The sequence below is a fragment of the Paramisgurnus dabryanus genome, chromosome 19 (assembly GCF_030506205.2).
Source record: "Paramisgurnus dabryanus chromosome 19, PD_genome_1.1, whole genome shotgun sequence".
In the NCBI taxonomy this organism is placed as follows: Eukaryota; Metazoa; Chordata; class Actinopteri; order Cypriniformes; family Cobitidae; genus Paramisgurnus; species Paramisgurnus dabryanus.
In genome coordinates, this window is record NC_133355.1 from 8,973,143 (window position 1) to 8,996,671 (window position 23,529).

General features: G+C 39.3%; 1 protein-coding gene across 6 annotated transcripts; it reads left to right on the forward strand.

Moving 5' to 3' along the window:
• The first annotated feature begins 696 nt into the window (after positions 1–696).
• On the forward strand, positions 697–23,320 carry fam131ba (family with sequence similarity 131 member Ba). 6 transcript variants are annotated; one of them, XM_065287906.2, is made up of 9 exons: positions 699–1,001; positions 8,694–8,731; positions 11,494–11,529; positions 14,233–14,326; positions 15,833–16,051; positions 17,429–17,569; positions 18,539–18,816; positions 19,020–19,277; positions 20,966–23,320. In XM_065287906.2, the coding sequence occupies exons 1-9, from the start codon at positions 974–976 to the stop codon at positions 21,206–21,208; spliced, it is 1,335 nt and encodes a 444-aa protein (XP_065143978.1). In that variant the 5' UTR covers positions 699–973; the 3' UTR covers positions 21,209–23,320. The 6 variants fall into 6 exon arrangements, with proteins under 6 accessions (XP_065143981.1, XP_065143978.1, XP_065143980.1 ...); XM_065287905.2 differs by having other exon boundaries at positions 706–1,001; positions 14,233–14,335; XM_065287908.2 differs by lacking the exon at positions 11,494–11,529 and having other exon boundaries at positions 700–1,001.
• Positions 23,321–23,529: the final 209 nt, after the last annotated feature.

The window sequence follows — 23,529 nt, forward strand, 5'->3', positions numbered from 1 at the left end:
ATACTAATTTAGGCTGTTCGGTCTCGCACCCCCTTAGTACGATTCAAAGCACATATCTTAGGGTTAACCCTCACTACTGCTCTTTAAAGGTTCCTCTTCCTCCAGCAGTGCTGGGTGCATGCAGGGACAGAATCTGTATAGCAAGAAACCTTTTCTGGCTCACTCAAGTGTGCACGTGCAATCTGAACAGTATGTGGTTACATTCAATGTTACGGATCTCCGCAAACACAACCAGACATGACAAGCAAACGAGATGAGACAGGCTTTTCCGAATGTCTGAACTCTTGGTGAGGGTGAGAACTGAGAGAGAGTGGAGAAGAGAGATTAGGAGGGATAAATTAATGTTTGTGCATGCTTTGAAGAGTGCAACAGGAAAGCACAGCGAGAGGGAGGGGCGAGAGAAATCAGGTGGGGAGACAGATGTACTGCATTGTCAAATGATAATGGAAAGAGAGAAAAGGAAGAGACTTGAATTAAAAGATATTGATATAAATATCCAGGAAATGATCTAAAACTTCAGATCAAATCAAACATGTGTGTATATATAAAAACTTGATCTGCTTCAGTGGCCATTCGTTCTAGCTGTCATTGACATTTTTCAATGTCATCATCTCGTATATGATAACATAACCAATGGCATTGATTGCAAAGAGATGCATGATACCACAAGAAGCCATATTTCACACACACAATCTCACCGTTTCACAGACACACTGACTTAGTGACTGACTAAACTCAGATATCTTTCCGGTGAGAGTGAGGTGAGGTGCCTGTGAGGCAAAGGAGGGAGGGTGGATGACGGCGAGTGTGTCGGAGCCACACACACACACACGCTTGCATGCAGCCTTACTGAGACAGAAGGAGAGAGAGTCAGACGTGAAGAAGAAGAAGATGCGGAGGGAGAGAGCAGGAAAGAATGTCTACTGAGCGGGTGGCTCGTCCTTGTTCACAAACCGGCCCTCGCTGAGACACCATGGGCTGCATCGGCTCCCGCACCATCAGTAAGACTCTTTTCATTTCATTCCGTGTCTCTATTACAGGTTGAAAGGAGCCGGGGTAGTGGAGTGATAGCCGATGCTCACACACATCCCCCCTCAACGTGTGTGTTTCTATGGAAACATTTTGGTTAAAGGCTGTTTGTCCTCCAAGCTGTGACAGGGATCCGACACGCTGCCCGTGGGAAGCCGGGATAGAGGTGGTGCTTCTGAATGCCAGTGTGTGTGCAATTGATGTCCATATGTGTCCATGTGCATTGTGGAGCTGTTTACACCAAAGACTAAAGTGATTTTTTATTGGTGAGAGATCATATGGTTATTTATTTATTTTTTGGGGGGAGCAAAGGTGACCCAGTGCATATAAAAGAAATGATAGCTGGCTTGTGTGACCATGCTGGGTCACGTACGTCAGAAGCAGCAGTTTACAGGTCTGTGTGTGAGTCCACCGCGCGCTCGCTCGCATGCATGCATCACTTACCTAACTTCACTGTTTTCCAGGATGAGAGGAGCAAGATGGGTCCGCGCAAACACGCTCAGGTGTTGTACGATGCCGGCTGACGCGCCTCACATGTAGGTCAAATTGTGCAAAGTCAACGGTGCCGGCAGGCACCTGTTCCCGCCAAGCGACGCGGACGCGCGTTAACGCAATCGTGCCGATGACAAATTGCGGGTGTATTTGGCGCCATTAATAATCTGCCGTGTTAATGAGACAGCACTCTGCTTACCTCACAGAAAAGGCACGACTTTTCTCCGTGTTTATGGACTAAGGTATGTCTGTAGATACTAATAATAGTCGTTTTGCATCAGCGAGGGCGCACACACAGAGCAGCCTGTGGTAAATAAACGAATGCTGCTGCTTTGACCTTTGATTGTCATTGAGCTATTACGTCACAGAAACGAAAAGAGTTTCTAATGCATTAAAGGTATTGTAGCATCAAAAAGTGTCAGACATGTCCATTTATGCTCTTGATCCAAAATGAGTTACAGTGCATTCAATCTGTACATTATTTTCTTAATACGGTATGTGGAGGTTATTTCCTGAGCTCGAACCCATGACCTTAGCAATGCTAATGCTATACTCCACCCAATTGAGCTACCCTATTTGGGACAAATTGGCTTATAAGGGAAACCCATATATCTATATCCTCCTGAGAGAACTAAATTTAATCAACTCTCACAGAAACTAATGATTTTACACTGATAAAGGCAAATATGTCAAAGTTATAATAGCTGAAACTGGTTGGATGCCCGATGGGTCCTCTGGGGAGGAGCGTGGATGGCATATTTAGTGTGTTTGGTTATAAATAGAATCTACAGTGGCCGAAAAAAAAGAGGAGGGAGGGCGAAGGTGCATTCAAATAATATGGGTCAAGTGCCTGATGCCGGTCTGGAATAGCTCACCCCTTGACTTAAAGTGTAGCATGCAGTTTTTACGTGAGCCGGGTAGATATACACCCTGTTGATATGTTGCACCCATGCTCTTAATGGCTAAATCCAAGGCCCGGATATTGATTTAGGTTATTCTTGACTCTCAGGCTCACAAAGGGTTGCTAGAAATAAACTAACATTGATCATCACAACAGAGCCTTTACAGATCACTAGCAGTTTAATTACTGCATATTTCATACTTATAAGGTCATGCGTTTCATATTCTCTAAATAAGTACATGTGCCTGACTGATTTGTGAAATCTTTAAGACTCTAAGGTGCTCTCTAAGTTCAAAGGGGACCAATGCTACTGTAACAGAATAGTGTAATTTTAGAGTTTAATTAATCCTTGCAACCGAAACCTTTAAAGGCCACTACTAAAATACTGGATTCTCGAATCTGGCGGCAGATCGTAAAGGGCGAATGCAATGAACTAATCATATTATTAAAAAAGAAATACCCTGCTGCAGATGTCATTAACTGGCCATTAAACAACACTTTATTGGCTTTCCTCTTTAAGGTTGTTATGCATCCTATGTTGTCAAGCATGTGAATTCATGTTTGCTATAATTATGCTTCTCTGTAACTTTTATGCATTTGGCATACACTTATCCAAAGTGGCTTACAGTGCTTTACAAAGTATGCATTTTATTAGAATCTATGTTGCATGGGAATCACACCAATTACTTTTTGTTATTTCTAATCTATTTTTTCTCTTTCCATTTGTACACTTTAAAAAAATGGCTTTTTTAACTGTTGTGTAATGTTCTTTGTTTTCCTTGAAATATAGTCTGCATCGGATAAAAGCATCTGCTTAATAAATGTAAATGCATATGTAAAATGCATATGCACAAGCACGTATAGATACAGGAGCGTGAATTTGTTTGTCACAGTTGTGCATGTGAGATCTTTTTCGTGGGTGTGTTTTAGAGGGCGGCTGTATATCAGGGCATCAGGTGGATGGATCGGATCTTGGCACTAATGCCAGTGTTTGCACTGGGCTTCACAATGTGCATGTTTGTTCTGAGCGATTGCGTTACTCAGGGATGCCTCTTTGCATTGATTTAATTTCAAGTCTAAAAGAGGGACACACAAGCTGACATACAGATGGTCTCTGCAACTTTTCTCTCTCTGTTACACACACATGCATGCACACACACAGACTAGTTTTTTTGTGTGTGTTAGTTTGCATGTGATTGTATGATCCCTCTTGTGTGATGACAGACACGGTTCAAGGTGACTCGCTTACAGTGATTGAGAGATTTTAGTCTTGGAGAGGGAGGGGAAAGAAACGGAGAGAGAGAGAAAGAGAGAGAGAGAGACTGCAAAGAATGAGTCAGACGAGAAGAGGGAACAAGGGAGGGAGTGAAAGAGGGTAATGGAGGCAGAGGAATTTCTCAGATGTGAAGTGAATTTGTACCTTTTATGTCCACAAAAGGACTGACACTGGAACAGTTTTACATTTTAATGTTATCGTCCTGCTGAAACATCAAGCATTGTGTTTTGGATGTTACCACAAGGCATCTTGCCTACCACAGTTCCCAGGTCAACCAGCTTCACCAGACAGACTGTGCTGGTTGACTATCCAGCTCAGAAGTTACAGTTGTGCCTTTTAAGTTTCTTTTTAGAATATCCTTCGATATCCAGTGTCACTAGTTTAGTCATTTAGGCTCATTCTTCTGGTTAGCACACACAAGAAAGTAGTTAGTTAGCAATAGCAACCAATTTTATAATTCACACTTTGTCGTGATAATAATTAATGTATCAGAGAAAAGGTTTCGTTTCATAGATTAATTTTTTTTAGTTGTCATTTATTTTCTTGATTCTTATTTGCCTGTTCGGTTTTGGATTTCTTTTTTTCAATTGCCATCTCATTTTCACTGTCCCTGCATTTTTTTACTCAGGTTATTAGGGTCGCTTTCATTTTGTGCTTCATTTTACTTTATCAAACATAATGACCATTAGGATAAAGTAGCTATGAAACTGTGCCCTCTCTGTCACTGCTATTTTTCTGTGACTCTCTGCTAATTCTATAGCTCTGATCTTTTCTTCTGTGACTGTGTTCTTTCTCTTTATTGTGTGCATTATTTCTATTCCTCTCTGCTGTCTTTTGCTAGAATCTGTGTTCTCTGTGACTCGCACCATCCTTTCTCTTTGTTACAGTGCTCTCTTTCTTATACTCTGTTTTCTAATGCTTTCTCTCTCTGATTCTGTGCTTCCTTTGTGACTCTGTCCTCTCTTTCTGTGTTTTAGTAGTTTATCTGTGCTTTGCTGTCTCCTTCTCTATGACTTTGTGCTCTGTCTTTCTCTTTATCTGTGCTCTCATAGTTACTTGCTGCTCTCAATTATTTCATATTTTTTAGCATGACATACTGCAATTGCATCTTTCTCTGTCTTTGTTCTATCTGTGCTCTTACTATTATTATTTGTTATTCCTCTATAACTGTGCTCTCACTATGACTCTCTGCTGTTTCTTTCTAGCTGTGCTCTCCCTGTGACTCTCTGTTATTTCTCTCTATATGTACTCTCACTGTGATACTTTGTTTTTTTCCTCTAATTGTGCTCTCACTGTGACTCTGTTGTTTCCCTCCAACTGTGCTCTTACTATGACTCTCTGCTGTTTCTATCTAGCTGTGCTCTCACTGTGACTCTCTGTTGCGTCTCTCTAACTGTGCTCTCACTGTGGCTCTCTGCTGCTTCTCTCTAACTGTGCTCTCACTGTGACTTTTTGTTACTGTGCTCGCTTTTGCTTCTCTCTAACTGTGCTCTCACTGTGACTCTGTTGTTTCCCTCCAACTCTGCTCTTACTATGACTCTCTGCTGTTTCTATCTAACTGTGCTCTCACTGTGACTCTCTGTTGCTTCTCTCTAACTGTGCTCTCACTGTGACTCTCTGTTGTTTCCCTCCAACTGTGCTCTCACTTTGACTCTCTGCTGTTTCTATCTAGCTGTGCTCTCACTGTGACTGTTGTTTCTCTCTAAATGTGCTCTCACCGTGACTCTCTGTTGCTTCTCTTTAACTGTGCTCTCACTGTTACTATCTGCTGTTTCTCTTTAACTGTGCTTTCACTGTGACTTTCTGTTGTTTCTCTCTAACTTTGCTCTCACTGTGACTCTCTGTTGTTCCTCTCCAACTGTGCTCTCACTGTGACTCTATGCAGTTTCTTTCTACCTGTGCTCCCACTGTGACGCTCTGCTGTTTTTCTCTTTAACTGTGCTCTCACTGTGACTCTCTGTGGTTTCTCTTTAATGTGGTTTCTCTTTAACTGTGTTTCACTGTGACTCTCTGTTGTTCCTCTCTAACTGTGCTCTCGTTGTGACTTTCTGCCGTTTCTCACTAACTGTGATCTCCTTCTCTGACTTCTATGATTTGTGTTCTCTACCTTTTTTTACCCTGGTCATTTTAATCTCTTTACATCTAACCTCTATTTTTCTTTGTCTTACCACATTGTATAGTGCTTTTTCTTTCATTTATGCATTCATCTCTCTCTGTCATTCTCATCCTCTTTGTCCCCATCTATCCTTTCCTCACCCCTTCTGTCTGTGTGCTTTTGGCTCAGTACTGAAGGTGAGTCAGCCTCTTGGACTTCACTCCTAATCAGTCACTGTGAGCATCACAATGTGTCAGAGGTCCAGGATGACATTTCTCTGAATTTTAATCTATTTAAATTGCTCTCGCGTTCTCTTACACTTTTTCATTCAACTTGTGTCTTTTGCAATTAAATGATGTCTTAAAGATTGGTGACAGTTCCTAAGATTTTGGGCCATAAGGTCTGTCAACCCAGATTGTCTAATGGTCCAGCTGTTCTTCTATTGGACTCTTGGCAGATACTTTGCTTTATACCCCCTTATTCCTGATGATGTGAGCAGATACCACCAGACTTGTGCTGGGTTCCTATGAATTGTCCTTTATGTCTTTGGTCTTAACCCCAGCATTGTGCATTTGTCTGTCACATGTATATTTGTTTATCTTATCTGACTAGGCTTTTCTAAAATCTCATTCCTCTTCCCTTAGGCTCCAGCTTTCATATTGCTCTGTGTCAGACTCAAATATAGTGCGGTGGCCATGTGGCCCTTAGCGACCCTGAAAGTGATGGCTTATACTTCATTTCTCTGGGGGTTTTCTCAGTGTGTTTTCCTGCATGAGTGAAAGTGGGTTTTTTTCTAACAACACAAAGACCAAGACTGGGGGATTTGTACATTTTTGTAAATATACTTTTTCCTAGAAGAATACGGAATGAGACAATACTATATCTGTATGGTCTGATATGAGTATGACCCTCATTCTTTGCTACAAATGCTTTGCCAGATATGTGCACTGAGGTCAGACATAAGCTTTCCAACAAAGCTTTACATGTATATTTTGAATCCATCCATCTTTAGTCTACATTTTTTCAAACCCATCATTGCAAATGCAGTGCTCTACTAGTTGAGCTACAGGTTCTTTATCAAATATATCCATCTATGTGTCCCTGTCCATCCATCTGTCCGTCCATCCATCTGTTTATCTGTCCAACCATTCATCCATCTACTCGCCCATCAATCCATCCATCATTTAGTCAACATTTTTTCAGCCAAACCAGGATGGAACCAATGATCTTTGCTAATGCAATGCTCTAACAGTTGAGCTACATGATCTATCTAGCAAATCTGATCCATCCATCTGTTTATCCCTGTCCATCCATCTATCCATTCATCCATCTATGCATCCATCTTGCCATCTGTCTATTCACCTGTCTGTCAATCCTGTGTCCTTTGTAATTGATTAGAGTAGATTTACCCTAACTCATTTAATCTATCATCCTCCCTTTACTTCTCACTCTCCTTCATTGCTGTCCTCCAGAGCTCAGATGCTCTGCTTCATCTCTCCAGAGTGAGTTAGGTTGATTGAGGAAATGGCCCAAAGGCCCATAGGCTCTTCTGTACTTACAGCGAGAGAGAGCGAGCGAGAGAGAGAGCCCAGCAATTAAGAGACAAACGCTCGCATACACATGCATGAGACGCAATTAATGCATTGTGAGATCCGAATCAGCCTTGAGTGAACTGCAGATAGAGCGAGTACTGGTACATTCGGTTTTGATGTGATTAACCCCACAATATTATTATTCTATTACACCAATGGTTCTGGATTGCTGTAAATGAGACCAATGAATCAAGCCTGCAATCGACTCAATTTCAATGATATCGAGCTGAATTAAATAGAACTAAATGGAATACAATGATACAGGAAGTAAAAGAGCGCATGCACTTCAGACATTAACTGTGTGGGATGGGATAATAATTTTGTGTGTTTGGGTCCATCTGTGAATGTTTTTCTTATTCTTGTCAAACACGATTGTGTTTGTGCAGCCTCGAGAGTTACAGGGCAAATTTTAGGCACATCACTCAAAATTTTTTCAAGATTGGGTCACGTGTCATTTTTAGTTTGTCATTTTGAATGAGTCATTGTAAACACACACAACAATTATCCCAAAACGAATTTATGACCCTTTTTGTGAAATCCTGGCTGAAGTCTCATAATAATGAGATAAGGAGCATTAAAGTTTGATTTCACATTGATTTTAATCTGACATGACCTTACTCAGTCAGTATTAAAGGAACAGTATGTAGGATTGTGGCTAAAACTGGTACTGCAATCACACAACTGGTGGCCAATACACAAAATGACAACATAAACATCAGTTGAGGGTTGCAACTCCACTTTTTAAATGACAATATCCTGGCCAGACCACTGTTGTCAGTGATATAAGTATTTGAAATGAAAATGATTTCTAAATGTCTAGTGACATATCAGGGCCATTTGTATGTAAGATGATTTTAAAAAACAGTAAATCACAAAACATGGGTTTTTACAAACTGGGACAGCATTTATGAGCCCTATGATAACGAAACATTGTGTTGAGAAATTATTTAAAGAGCAAATTTTTTTTATATAAGAGTTTATATAAAATCCAGCAAATCTTCAAAGCCTTTTCTTGAAATACAAAATGATTTGCATAATTGCGTCACGGAGTGCAATCTCTAAATATTTGATCATTTTTTAGGAGTGATGTGATATAAAAGTGTGATGCAACGAATCTCTTTTCCCACACAGCGCTGGCAGTTTTGGATGGATAATTAATCTAATTTTAGGCCTTTGTGTGAATGTCAGCAGAAAATCTAGTGAAGAGCTGTCAGTTTGACTTAGCTTATGCTGTAAAGGTTGTGTAAGCCACATGCATATTCTTGTATCTCTCACTCTCTCTCTCTCTCTCTCTCTCTCCTCTTATAGCGGCGGATGCAGTTCCCGTTCGGAAAGATGGGGAGCAGGTGAGTACAATGTCAGAGCTTTGCATATTTAAGATTTGCTTTGCACCACCAATCTTACTTTATATACTATGTTGCTTTGATGGCTTAAGTTTCGATGACTTTAAGCATCAGGTCTGAAATGACGTCTTTAGTCAAGATGTTACTTTCGCGACATCTGTATTTCTGTCAAAAGCTGTCTCATTCACCATTTCTTTGCTTCAATGCTGACATTTCTACCTCATGGCACTTTAATAACGTCTTTAGCTAACATGAAGTCCCCCGGTGTGTTAAATGTGTCTTTATACAGCGAGTTAAGGCTTCTCTGTGCCTGCTCGTAAGATGCATCGCAGCATGAAACCCAGACTAATTTAGGCTTGCCTTGACTTACCTCAGCCCCTATAATGTCAAAGGCATTGATAATCAAGGGCTGTTTAAGGGTCAGTGGGCTTTGCCCAGACCTCTACGGTTGCATGTGTAACTTTTAATTAAAGAGCACAAATGGTCCGATTCACGTTTTTATATTTTCTTTGTAAGTGTGTATTAGTACATGTTAACGATATGCAAAAGGTACAAACCCCAAAGTAAACAATGACGAGAATTATCGTCTCCATCGTAAATCTCTTTTCTTGGACTATAACAAACACACGGATTGTAGGCAACAGTTTACTTCCTGGGATTTGTGATGTAGACAAGACAATGGCTTTTTCTCAATTCCAAGAATGCAAAGAACGGACTTGCGTCCTCGTGGAGATCGAACTTGCCAGGCGACCTCGGAAGAACGAACTCAGAAGGTCGCGAGAACAAAGAACGCACTTATGAGAATTGAGATGTGTGCGATCTTCCCGACACGAGAACGCAAGATCGCTGAAGAACGCATATTGAGAAACAGCCAACGAAAATAGTCCCTTGCTATTGAAAGTTACCAAGGGGACTTTTTTTGGGCGCTGCGTAATATCATTGCGCCTGCTGCAGCCATGTTACGGCAGCAAAGTCCTTGATTATTACGCCAGAATGAGAGTATAGTTCCTAGCCATATCTGCCTAGAAAATCACAAAGTTTATTTTCTGTTGGTCTTAGTTAGTACACGATGTAACTACATAGTCAAGTTTTAAATAAGAAAAGTATCGAAACTCTTTGGTTATTTTTGAGAGTGATGCTAATGGTCTAATCAGATTCAATGGATTATGCTAAGCTATGCTAAAAGTGCTAGCGCCAAACCCAGAGATAAATGGATTCCAAAATGGTAAAAATTAGCATTAAAGTGGAGTGTCTCTTTAAATTCCACCTCAGATACAGTGTCTTTGCAGTATAAATATGACTCAAGATATTTCATGCCACCCCGAAGCATGAAAAACCCTTCAGTCAAGAGACCTAATGGTTTAAAGTGTCTAAGACCCTATATTAGAAATCTCAGCAAGGCCACGAGAGATCGACCCCAGAGCCCAGCCATTATTGTTACAGTATTGTCATACAGCGGGTTTCTCTGTTGGGAAGACATAAACTCATTCGTCATCCCGATTCGCCACACGTATTTTCCGTCCTAAGGGAAACAACTCCTGGCTCCCGGCTTTACTCATCCACAGATGAATTTGGCTCAAAATCTACCACTTTAGATTCTGATAGCTTTCCAAATGACAAATGGTGTGTTTCATATCTCAGTGCCGGATTAAAGCCAAGCCAGGGGGGTGATTCAATTTACTTTAGGCGAACAAACTTTCTGTTAGTAGTATTTACCCCTTATGAAAATTAACCATGGTTTTACCACAGTTAAATACTCCAACCATGGTTTTGCCAATGGTAATCAATACACCAAAATGTCATGGCTGATGTTTGTAAGGGACTTGGCTATTTTGTAAGTCACCTCAAAGCTAATCCTGCCAAAAAGACCAGCATATGTTTGAAGGCACACCAGCCCATACATTAGTAATTTATTTGAAATGTATTGAATGTTGTAAAGACTAAGATGAAGGGAAACAATATCGTTTGACTTCACAGAACTGTCCAATCATAATGGCAGTATGTTCATTGTTTATAGTTTCTGCGGGGCAGATATTTGCTCCTCTCCAACACCTTTCTGACACTGACCTCTATTTGACCTTTAATATTGATCCCCCTCTTTATGAACAATGAGCGTCTCTTGCTGTTCGTTCTGCCACCAGTGTTTGTCTCGCCGTACTGTGCACAGTGTAAATGCCATCGATCCCTCGCTGCGAGTTTGTTTGGGTTGGCTAGGATTACTTTAGTGCTACGCATCAAAGTCTCCACAATTATTCTTGCTGTAGTTCTCATCCTGTAAATAGATGTCTACCGTAGACAGCACTTAATTCATGAATATTTTATACTAATGTCTACATTTTACTGTAGCAGCCTGGCTGTAGAAGATAATTTGATTGGCTTAGAGTTTGTTTAATGGTAACCTCGCCCCTTAAAGAAGATAATAAACAAAATGAACTGAGATTGGTTGTTTTAAATGTCAGTCAAGTGGTTCTTCTCATCTATGTGTGCAGTTAAACTGCTGAAAGTTAGCCAAGAGGCAGGTGAACCAACATGAAAATGGAGAATATAAACATTTATATAGGTTCATAATATATTTTACGCCATCTCATATAGTTCCTCTGTTGTTTGTCAGTTTGTTTTTTGTGCCGATTTAGTGTTTCACACTTGGCTATATGTTCCAACTTCTGCTGTTTCCTTGACTCAAATCATTCATTCCCTTCATTTCTGTCCTCGATATTTAACTGTATCTTTCCCATCTATTCCACTGTTATCCGCTTTGCCTCTAGCATGGACGTGCCGAGTTTTCGTGGGAAGGAATCAATGTAAGTCTGGTGTTGACCTTTTCTCCTTCATGCTATAGCTTCTTCCTCTCTTTTAACTATTTGTTTGTTAGCTTATATGTTTTTTATTGATATGAAGATCTGTTTTCTCTATTACAACACTATGTTTACATTGATTCATTTGGCAGACACATTTTATCTTTGTGTGTTCCCTTGGAATCAAACCAGTGATGATACTCGTGTAATGCGTTACTAATTGAGCTACATGAACAATCTTGAAAGTCACAGTATGTGTTAAAAATACTCAAAATTTACAGCAGATGGTGAGATTATGACAGGTGTGATGCTGATGATAAATGTCATAAGAAAAAGAAAATGTAACAGCCATATGGTAATGATGACATTTCTATTGAAGGTAAAACAAATGCATGCAGACTTTAACTTATAAATGTTTATATTCATTTATCATGGAAATCACAAAGTTAATGTAAACTCGCTGGTAGCTCTTTGTCTGTCATTTTATGTGACAGATTTTGTGAGTTGTAGGTGGCACTGAATGTTCAAAAGTGGTTCACATAGTGACATCTGCGCTCACAGAAAGACTGTAGAGCTTACATGACTGACAGTGGATCTATCATCTACTCATACAAGATTAATACACATTACCATTCAATCCATAGACATTCATTCAATCTGTAGTGTTAAGTTGAGGTGAGTTAATAAATGATTTTCTCTTTCCTCCTTCTGCTGCCTTTCTTGCTGCCTGTCCTTCTTTTTCTTCTTTTGCTGTCTTTCCTTCTTTATCTGCTTCTTTCTTTTCTTATTTTGTTCCTTGTGTTCCTTACTTCTTTCTTCATTCTTTTTTCTTTCATTGTTTCCTGTTATCTTCCTCTTTGCTTCTTTTTTCCTTCCTTCTTTCCATTTTCTTCATTCTTTGCATCATTCTTCTATTCCTTCTTTCATTCAATCCTTCTTTACTTTCTGTCTTCTTTATTTTCCTCCTTCTTTACTTCGTTGCCTTTTTCCTTCCCTCTTTCCTTCTTTCCTTCCTTTCCTTTCTTTTCTTCCTTCTTTCTTCTTTCCTTCCTTTCTTCCTTCCTTTCTTTTTTCTTTCATTCCTTCTTTCTTTCTTTCTTTCTTTCTTTCTTTCTTTCCTTCCCTCTTTCCTTCTTTCTTTCCTTCCTTCTTTCGTTCTTTCTTTCTTTCTTTCCCTCCTTCTTTCTTTCTTCCTTCCTTCTTTTTTCCTTCATTTTTCTCCTTTCCTGCCTTCCTTAATTCTTTCCTATATTCTTCCCACCCTCGTTCACACTTCCTTTTTCTTTCCTTTTTTTCCTTCTTTCCTTCACTACATCTTTTCTTCTTTTTTTTCTTTTTTTTCTTTTTTTCTTTATTTAATTACTTTCTTCTTCTTTACATATTTTCTTCATTCTTTTTTATCTTTCCATTCTTCTTTAACCCTTTACTTGTTTCCTTCCATATTTACTTATTTTCTCTTTCCTACCATCTTTCCTTTTCTCCCTTCTTCTTTCCCTTTTTACTTTCTTCCATCTTTCATTCTTTATTTTTCTTTTCTTTATTTTCTTTATTGCTTCTTTCCTGCCTTCCTTAATTCTTTCCTTTATTCTTCACCTCTATTTTTCTTTCTTTCTTTCTTTCTTATTTCCCGTTTCCTTCCCCCTTTACTTCTGTTCTTTCATCTTTCATTCATTCTTTCCTCCTTTCTTGTCTTTCTATCCTAATTACCTTTCTTCGTCCTTTCCTGCCTTCCTTCATTCTTTCCTTTATTCTTCCCATCCTTCCTCCCTTCCTTTTTCTTTCCTTTACAACGTCTTTTATTCCTTTTTGCTTCTTTTTTCTTTACTTATTTACTTCCTTCTGCCTTCATTCTTTCCTTTATTCTTCATCCTTCCTCCCTTCCTTCCTTCCTTCCTTCCTTCCTTCCTTCACATTGTCTTTTATTCCATTTTTGCTTCTTTTTTCTTAACTTATTTACTTCCTACTTCTTTACTTATTTTCTTTATACTTTTTATCTTTCCATCCTTCTTTTACGCTTTTCTTGTTTCCTTCCATATTTACTTATTTTCTCTTTCCTATCATCTTTCCTTTTCTCACTTGTTCTTTTCGCTTTTCCTTTCTTCCATCTTTCATTCTTTACATTTTTCTTTTCTTTCTTCTATTCTACCTTCTTTCCTTCCTTCCTTAATTCATTCCTTTATTCTTCACCTCTTTCTTTCTTTTTCCTGTTTCCTTCCCTCTTTATTCCTGTTCTTTCATCTTTCATTCATTCTTTCTTTCTTTCTTGTCTTTCTATCCTAATTGCCTTTCTTCGTCCTTTCCTGCCTCCCTTCATTCTTTCCTTTATTCTTCCCCTCCTTCCTCCCTTCCTTTTTCTTTCTTTCCTTCCTTACTTCTTCCTTCCCAACGTCTTTTATTCCTTTTTTGCTTCTTTTTTCTTTACTTATTAACTTCCTTCTTCGTTACTTATTTTCTTCATTCTTTTCTATCTTTCCATCCTTCTTTAACACTTTTCTTGTTTCCTTCCATATTTACTTATTTTTCCTTTTCTTCCATCTTTCCTTCTCTCCTTTTGTTCTTTTCCCTTTTTTCTTTCTTCCATGTTTCATTCTGTCCTTCTTTTCTTTATTCCTTGTTTCCTACCTTCCTTCATTCTTTCCTTTATTATTCACCTCCTTCTTTCATTCTTTTTTCTTCCTTCCTTCTTTCTTTCCTTTCTTCTTTCCTCAGTTGTCTATGGAGGACACGACCTCCATCCTGCCTCGCCTGAAGCGAAACTCTAACGCCTATGGGATTGGAGCTCTGGCTAAGTCCTCTCTGACAGGTGTGTCAGGTGTGTGTCTGTCTCGGTAGCTGGTAACCGACCCCATGTTGGCTCCAGAGGAGGAGATGGAGATTGGAGCCAACATGGCTGCCCCTGTGGGTCCCCCTCCCTTCCCAGTTTCACCACCTGCCTTCATTAAATAGTGCATGTCAATGGCCCTTTTTGGCCATTGATGAAATTCCCCAGTCAGATCCAACAAGAGTTCACAAAAGAGCTGACGTAAGTTCACTATCCATCTCCACAAGCTTGCTGCTGGGAAATGTGACCTTTCGGTGTTAAGCCAGTGAACCGTGTAATGTAGTGTGTTGTGTGGTTATGTGTAGTCCAGTGCTCATTATTTGTTGGTCCATACTGTGTTGTGCTGTCGTTTTAATAGATTCTTACGGTTACAGCTCATTGTCACAACAGGGTATTGGAAATGTAGGTATATTTGAATTTCTTTAAGTGTTATGTCCTTTATTCTATCTTTTATTATTATCTTGTTTTTTCCTAAATGCTTGAAAATGGGGTGAAGTGCCCAGGTGATACCGTTAGATTGTTTTCTCTGAAACAAATTGAGATGATTTATCAAAGCAGGCAGTCACTTTATTGAATGGGGGTTTTATCATTGTCAAGGTCTTAAAGGGATAGTTCAAAACACGAAAATGCTGTCATTGTTTGCTCACCCTTATTTCGTGCCAGATCTTTTTCTTTCTTTTTGCTATGCAGATTCAATTAATGGGGGCTAAAGCTTTTAAACTGAAGAAAGCACTGTCTGATGTTTTTTGATGCATAAATACTTTAGTCAACATTTGATGCAATTACAGTCATTTGCATTTAGTGTTAAAAGAAGAATATCATATGGGTTGGGATGACATGAGGGTGAATTGGTAAACTAGTGTAAACAATTATTTTCCCTGGACATCCCACAACCATCAAGAAGGTTATATCGGACTACTTTGCTGATTCATTTTCATTTTTCTAGGTCGATTTTAAAATTCAGATTGTTTCCCCATGTTAAGATTTTAACTAATGCATCCTTCCTTCCAATGAGGTATTTGCATACTAATTGGCCGTTTTGTTTCAAAGAAAGGTTTAGACATTTCTTTCCATGCTCTAATTATTCATACAAACATAAAGGCTAATGAATCTAATGTAATTCATTACTCATGTGAATAATGTATTTGAATTACAAAGATGGTCAACCAGTCTGTTCTCCCTCACTGCTCGTAGGACAATCGATCAAGTCAACAGGCCATGACAGACTCTGCTAGCGCCCTCATTCATAATCACTCATTCAGTCTTGGTGGCTAGTTTAGAATATGAAATGTCTTTACATGCAAATCACAAGTATTTAAGACGATAACATGTAAGACACAGCTTTTTCCCAAAGGGGGCAAAATAAAAGACACATATCCCATATTGCACTGCCTGGCTGCCTTCATTACGCCCCTTTCTTCTGCTTTAGCCTGAAAGAGCTCCGCATGGAGTCTCTACAGGTAATAACTTGCGTTTCTTTCACCTTAGGGGTAAGCAGATCGATGAAGGATAAAGTGACCAAGCCCACTGCTATGGCTCAGGGTCGGGTGGCACATATGATTGAGTGGCAGAGCTGGGGCAAACCATCAGCGGGGCCGGAAGGGGGAGCGGGTCGTTCCAACCTTAACCGCGAGAGGGAAAGACGGCTTGAAAATGATGCTTATAGTGACTTGAGCGATGGTGAAAAAGAGGCGAGAATGGCAGCAGGTGGGATGATTGAAACAGTGACTTTGCTTAAACAATTTTTTATTTATTGTTATTTCTAGGTATTCGTCCCTCTTGGATCTTTGCACATTGCGTTGTGGTACAGCTTGGAAGCATTATGTATTTATCATGGATTTTAGATCTAACACAGTGTTCCTTTTCTAATGTTAAGGAAGAAAACATTGACATATTATTAAATTAAATGTACTACATGACAAAAAAACACTAGCCGAGCCCCAGGAATACTAGCCGAGCTACAGGACCAGTAGCCGAGCTGCAGGGAAACTATCCGAGCAACAGGTACACTAGTTGACCTACAGGAAGACTTGTCGAGCTACAGGAACACTAGCTGAACTAGGAGAACACTAGCTAAACTACAGGAACACTAGCCAAGCAATAGGAACACTAACTGACCCCCAGGAACCTTAGCTGACCTCCACTAGCCGAGCTACAGGAACTGTAGCTAAACTACAGGAACAGTAGCCGAGCTGCAGGAACTCAAGCCGAGCTACAGGAACACTAGCCGAACTACAAGAACACTATCTAAACTACAGGAACACTAGCCAAGCTAGAGGAACACTAGTCGTGCTACAGGAACACTAGCCGAGCTACATGAACACTAGCCGTGCTACAGGAACACTAGCCGTGCTACAGGAACACTAGCCGAACTACGAGAACACTAGCTGACCTACAAGGACACTAGCCGAGCTATAGGAACACTAGCTGACCTCCAGGAACCTTAGCTGAGCTACAGGAACACTAGCCGTGGTTCAGAAACATTGGCCGTGGTTCAGGAACACTAGTTGAGATACAGGTACACTAGTTGACCTAAAGGAAGACTAGTCCAGCTATAGGAACACTAGCCGAACTACAAGAACACTAGCCGAACTACAAGAACACTAGCTAAACTACAGGAACACTAGCCAAACTAGAGGAACACTAGCCGTGCTACAGGAACACTAGCCAAACTACGAGAACACTAGCTGACCTACAGGAACACTAGCCGAGTTATAGGAACATTAGCTGACCTCAAGGAACCTTAGCTAAACTACAGGAACACTAGCCGTGCTTCAGGAACACTAGTCGAGCTATAGGAACACTAGCCGAGCTAGAGGAAAACTAGTCGTGCTAAAGGAACACTAGCCGAGCTACAGGAACGCTAGACGAGGTGCAGGGACACTAGCCAAGCTGCAGGGACACTAGATGAGGTGCAGAGACACTAGACGAGGTGCAGGGACACTAGCCGAGCTACAGGGACACTAGATCAGATACAGCTTAGGAAATTTTAAGCAAATGAATTACAGTGTTCTTCATCAGTCAAAACTTTTGTTTTTTGTTATTTTGTCCAGTTCAGCTCATTTCAATTGTATTTTTTTCCAGGAGTTTTGCAGCAGTTTGCAATATCCGAGGCCACACTGTTTGCCTGGACCTCTATGGATGGAGAAAGTCTCTGTGCAGACTCCAACCAGGGCAGTGTGGCTCATCTCAGTGAGGTTAACCAGGAGAGCATAACCAGCAGAGGTGAGAATTACATACTTTTATACAGAATTACTTTCCTAAATCATTACGAGATGGAAGACATTGCTTTAAGAAATTATGAGAACAAAATGTTTATTTAGTTGCCAAATCACAGTTGAGAAATTGGGTAAAATCTGCAAAAGTTTAAAGTCACTTACAATCTAATTTAACGATTGAAATATTAAAAACACATTTTTTCCCATGGGTTCTTAAAGCATTTATTTCCCTCTCTGTGATTATACTATCAGCACAAAATTTCAACACCTAAATATTCAGCTGCCCTAACAACAGGAAGTGTTTAGCCTGCATCTTTGTCAGTAATCTCAAACCACACTTCTGTGTATTACTGATGTGGGCACTTCAATATTCCTGCGGTTTTGATTTATATTGTTTACCTAGCGTTGACAGATGTGCCTTCCAGTCCATTTGACAGGTCTGGAGCACATAGCCACCACTTTATTTAGTGTGTGTAATGTGTCAGAGACACTACAATGACAGCTGCACGCCCAAAGACAACGAGGAAGAATTGTGGATTGATGCTTCTCCTGAGGTTGTGTCAGAGATAAGCAGTGGCTTGAGATGAGGTTGTATTGTTGTTAAAGCATAACTCCTAAAAGGTCTGTTTGAGATTATGACCTGATTATGTCAATATAATGAGGATTTAGTGTGGCGTAGGACTGTTACTATGCATTCAAGATGCTAGGATTGTAAAGGTTATTTGGACTGTAACTTGTTCTCAAAGTTTGCATTTTAGCCAGTGTCATGTAAACACCCCCTCAAATCATGCTGTGATGTCAGCAATGCCATTAAGTCTCATAATTGATTGTAACAAGATCAATTTCTACATGCCTATATTTAAATTGCACGAATATATTATAAATACAAAATACTATCCCTTTAATTTTACAGTATTTGACTGTTTAACATTTAGTCTGTTTGACTCTCCATCTATTTTTCATCTCTGTCCTTCAGACCAGCCATTGCATCATTCGTCTGCAGAAGTGTGGCCTCACACTTACGTCTCCCAAGGCCTTTACTGTCTCTCCTCCTCTGATGCATGGGAGCCAATCAGCAACGAGCCCTCGGGTGTGGCTTCTCCCGCTGCCGGCTCCTATATCATGGCAGGCGGGCCTTCGGGTGAAGGTTACGATGGCTCCCCCCACTATCTGACATTGCAGCAGCAAAACCAGTTTCAGCAGCTGCAACAATATCAGCAGTACCAGCAGCAACAGCTCCTGCAGTACCAACAGGTGAACCAAAACATGGTCAGACAAGCTGTCATGTTTACATACTCAGCTATAGTCGTATAAGCAAAATGTAGGATTTTTATCTATTGTGCGATGTAAGTTTACAACAGGACCAAATATTTTGAAGTGTACCACAATTATAGGCTTGTTTAGCCTACTTCATGTAACATGCAAACATTCATAGTTGTTCGTTTTGTCTTTCGAAGTCTGTGGAACATCGACTACACAGTGTCTCCCATTCTTTACAAGCCACGCCCAACAGCACTATTCATAGTTTGGGCCCGCCCACTCACCCAAGACTGGCTGACCTGTGGGCGGCGGCTCAGCTGGAGCCACATCAAGTGGAAATGATGGGACATATGGGTGTTACCATGGCAGACATGGGAATGACGGAGAGTTATGGAGAAGAATCCATCACGGAGACCGAATGCATCCCTGAACAGAAAGAGGAGGAAGAAATAAAGGTGTAGTAGTGATGCATAGAGTATCCATATACAGGTGCTGGTCATATAATTAGAATATAATAAAAAATTTGATTTATTTCACTAATTACATTTAAAAAGTGAAACGTGTACATTATATTCATTCATTACACACAAACTGATATTTTTCAAATGTATTTTTTTTTAACTTTTGATGATTATAACTGACAACTAAGGAAAATCCCAAATTCAATATCTTAGAAAATTAGAATATTGTGAGAAGGTTCAATATTAAAGACAAACTCTAATCAGCTAATTAACTCAAAACACCTTTAAGTGGTTTCTCAGTCAGTTCTGTAGGCCACACAATCATGGGGAATATTGCTGATTTCACAGTTGTCCAAAAGACGACCACTGACACCTTGCACAAGGAGGGCAAGACACAAACGGTCATTGCAAAAGAGCTTTGTGTCCAAGCACATTAATAGAGAGGTGAAGGGAAGGAAAAGATGTGGTAGAAAAAAAGTGTATAAACAATAGGGATAAACCCACCCTGGAGAGGATTGTGAAACAAAACCCATTCAAAAATTGTGGGGGAGATTCACAAAGAGTGGACTGGCGTATGCAAGACCTGGGTTTCAGGTGTCGCATTTCGTCGCCTGAGTTGGACCAGTAGGAAAATAATTTGAGGTGTTCAAATGCAAAACCCTCTAAGTGCGTCTGACATGTTTTCTTGTAAATGAGCATTTGTTATCAGACTTTTATGTTTAGGTTCAGTCATTTTACTTTGATGGTAAAAAATGTAATTTGTCTTTCGCTGCAAAACCCTCTAAGTGCATGCACGTTTTTTGGCAAAAAAATCCACAAAAAAAATCCAAATCTTAAACGAAAGTACACAGTGTTATAGTAAACAGTATTGCAAAATCACTAAAGATGCAACTAGAAACATTGCAAATGATTAAAGTCAGAACTGAACCAAACCTTAGGGGGCGCTGTGATCCATGTCGCTGCCACATTTGGGTTGTATTCCGACAAGGGACACAAGTTTGAATGTGATCCATGGTGAATAATTTTTTAACCACCACAATATGAGTAGTATCACTAGTATAATGCTTTATAATATGGAATTATATTTGTGTCAAATTAAATGAACGCAACTTTTGCAAAAACAAACAAAAATATACATTGATAAAAGAAAAAAAACACTCTGAAAATAAAAACAATCAACTAACTAGCAAAAAAATAACATCATCAATCAAAATCTCACAAGCCAATAAGAGCGAACCGCTGTTAAGCCCGCCCCTCACGAGAGGTTTGTGTCAAAATGGAGAACGTAAATTTGCGAAGCGCAAACGAAAACTTGGAAAGCAAAAACGAAAACACTTGCAGCACATTCAAAACTATGTTTAGTGAAAGTGAAACTTAGAAAACCATAAACAAAGGATGCAGTATATTTAAAGATGATGTTAATTTTTTTGCTAGTTAGTTGATTGTTTTTATTTTCAGAGTGTTTTTTTCTTTTACCAATGTATATTTTTGTTTGTTTTTGCAAAAGTTGCGTTCATTTAATTTGACACAAATATAATTCCATATATAACGTTTATGTTGGAATGTTAGAAATGAGTTAATAGTTACATTTATAACCCCCTGCTTGAAACGATTACATTTATAAATAAATCTGTTTAAGATTATATAGATTATATTCTTCTCTATATGTTTCTTTCCTCAAGGAGGACGACATAACATTAACCCTCGAACCCGAGCCAGCATCATTAACTCCCAGCCTGACGACTCCACCACAGAGAGAAGACTCCTCCTCACCTGCAACCATGAGCCCGGGACAAGCACCAGCAGAGCCAATGGCTGAGCACATGACCTACGATGTCACATCCTGCGTCGTTCAATCGCTCGAGGAGAAGGAGGAGGTAGAGGTGGAAGATGGGGTTAATGTGGTTGTTGTGGCAACCAACTGACAGTTCAGATTTACCGAGAGCAAGCAAAGGACCGAATGACACACAAAAATCAAACTGTCTGTGAAATAATCATCCAGTTAAGCTATTGTATATGCCCTTTTACCCCGCATACAGTGTGTACTCCTGTGGACTGTCACACGTGGTTGAAGAACTTTGCCGTGACGGGAACAGAATTATTCTTTATTCAACAGTGATGGAGCACAAAGTGGAAGAATGGGCACCACAGCTAATATAGAGACTAAATGTGCGGTAGTGCAAAGCAGACGTGATGCATTATGTGATGCTGTTTTATGGAGAGAGAGAGGTGGAGTCCAAGGACACTTGCAAATGAGTGCAAAAGGAGTGCAATACTAAGAAATCAATACAACCAAAAGAAAGTGCATGCATTTTTGGGTATTTAAGTGACTCGGAACTAACAGTATACATATAGTAATAATAATAATAATAATAATATATTGATTTTTGTAATAAAAACTAAAGCCAATGAAACAGTATGTATTTGTATGAATATATATATATATATATATTTAACATGTATGTACTGTATGTATGTATGTAAGTATGAATGTATGTGTCTTCAAAGGTATATCCTGAAAAACATCTTACGAATATGCCATTTGGCAAACCGTTGTGTGAAGTGTCCCCTATGTACTTTACCTCCAGCAAACACACACACATACTGCACACACACAACACAAACAGATACTGATAGATGCACAACACACCCTGGAAAAAATGTTTTTGCCCTCCTAATATATAACCAAGCACAATACTGCCCAATCGAAAACAGTGCTGCCCTTTTCAACATCCTAACTGTATTGTTACTAAGACTTATGCACTACTATGAACACAAACGAATGTATTGCCCATCTTCAGTGACAGCCCGGCTCTGTCCTCATGTCGCCTGTTTTGTTTCTTCATCGATGTTCTTGTTGATCTGTTTGTGTGCTGCGTGCCTGAGCTGCTCGATATTGATTTGCACTGAACAACATGAAACAACAAAGGCAAACCGAAGGGTCATCATCATCATCATTTTGAGAAGTTCTAGAGGAACACATTTTTTCTAATCCATTTGGTTTCAAATGGCAGGAAGTCCTAAAGTTGAAGGAATTGATATGGATTTTTTTATTTTATTGTCAAAGAACTAATGAACTATCTGTAAATAATTTGCTTTAAAAAAATACACAAAGCTTTGGTATTTTTCATATTTATTGCTTTCAAACCTTGCAACTGAGATGGACTCTTTAAGAACCTCACTGAAATAATGTGGTAATGGGATAGTTGACAGTTTTGGGATTATTTGGTCAACTTATGCTTTTGTCATGAAAGACCGTATGACTGTGGAGAGAAATGAGAAGGTGCTTTTCTGGATAACGCTTGCAGGCTTTCGTTATTTCATACGCTGTTGTTTAAATATCCGCTGCAGACAGAAGTGCCCTCTACTAGTGTCCACATCACAAACATTTGTCAATCTAAATATATTATGTTCTGTAATAAAAATGACTAAAGTTGTGTTTTCGATGTGGCATTTAGACTATTTGATTTAGCAAATGATTTCTATTCTTGGATGATTTTAAAAGTTTTGCTTTTGGTACGAAGCAATACTGATGCAATATTTATTTTTCTATTCTAACAAGTTGTCATTGTTTGTGATTTTCTGACGCTTGGAATTTAGTAGGCCCATCGGCGAGAGAGGAAGGAGAGAGTGTCATTGGCCGATATAATGGCTGTATTTGGGAAGATTCTGATGAAATTACAAACCATTTTAAATTGAGAAAACAGCAAACAAGTTATTATTGGTTCTCTCACTAAAGCATCTAAAAGTGGATAAGCGCTCATGTTTATCAAGCTCTTGTCAAAGGGACAAAATTACATTCTGTCCTAAATATACTCTCAACGTTTTGTATTACACAGTGGTTTGTAAAATATCCAAAGGATGACCAAGTAAATAACTGAAGGTCATCAAAACTACAATATGATAGGAAGGTGCAGAATGAAATCTGACAGGGGATTTTGGTTATTGATGAGTTTTCTTCAACATTCGGTGTCATCCTGTAACCTTATTTAAATCATGTGCATTTAAATGTGCTGTAAATAAAACTCTTCTTGTGATTGATGGTCTTATTTGTGTTTGGCTATATACATCAAATTATTTCCAAAATACATTAGGATACATAGGGACACGTGCCTGCATACATTTAATGAATGTATGCATTTAATAAATCTGAGACGGAATCGATTCACCCCACAGAACAAACCAAAGTGTATATAATATGATTTACATCAATTCAAATATTATTTCATTTAAATGTTACATGGTT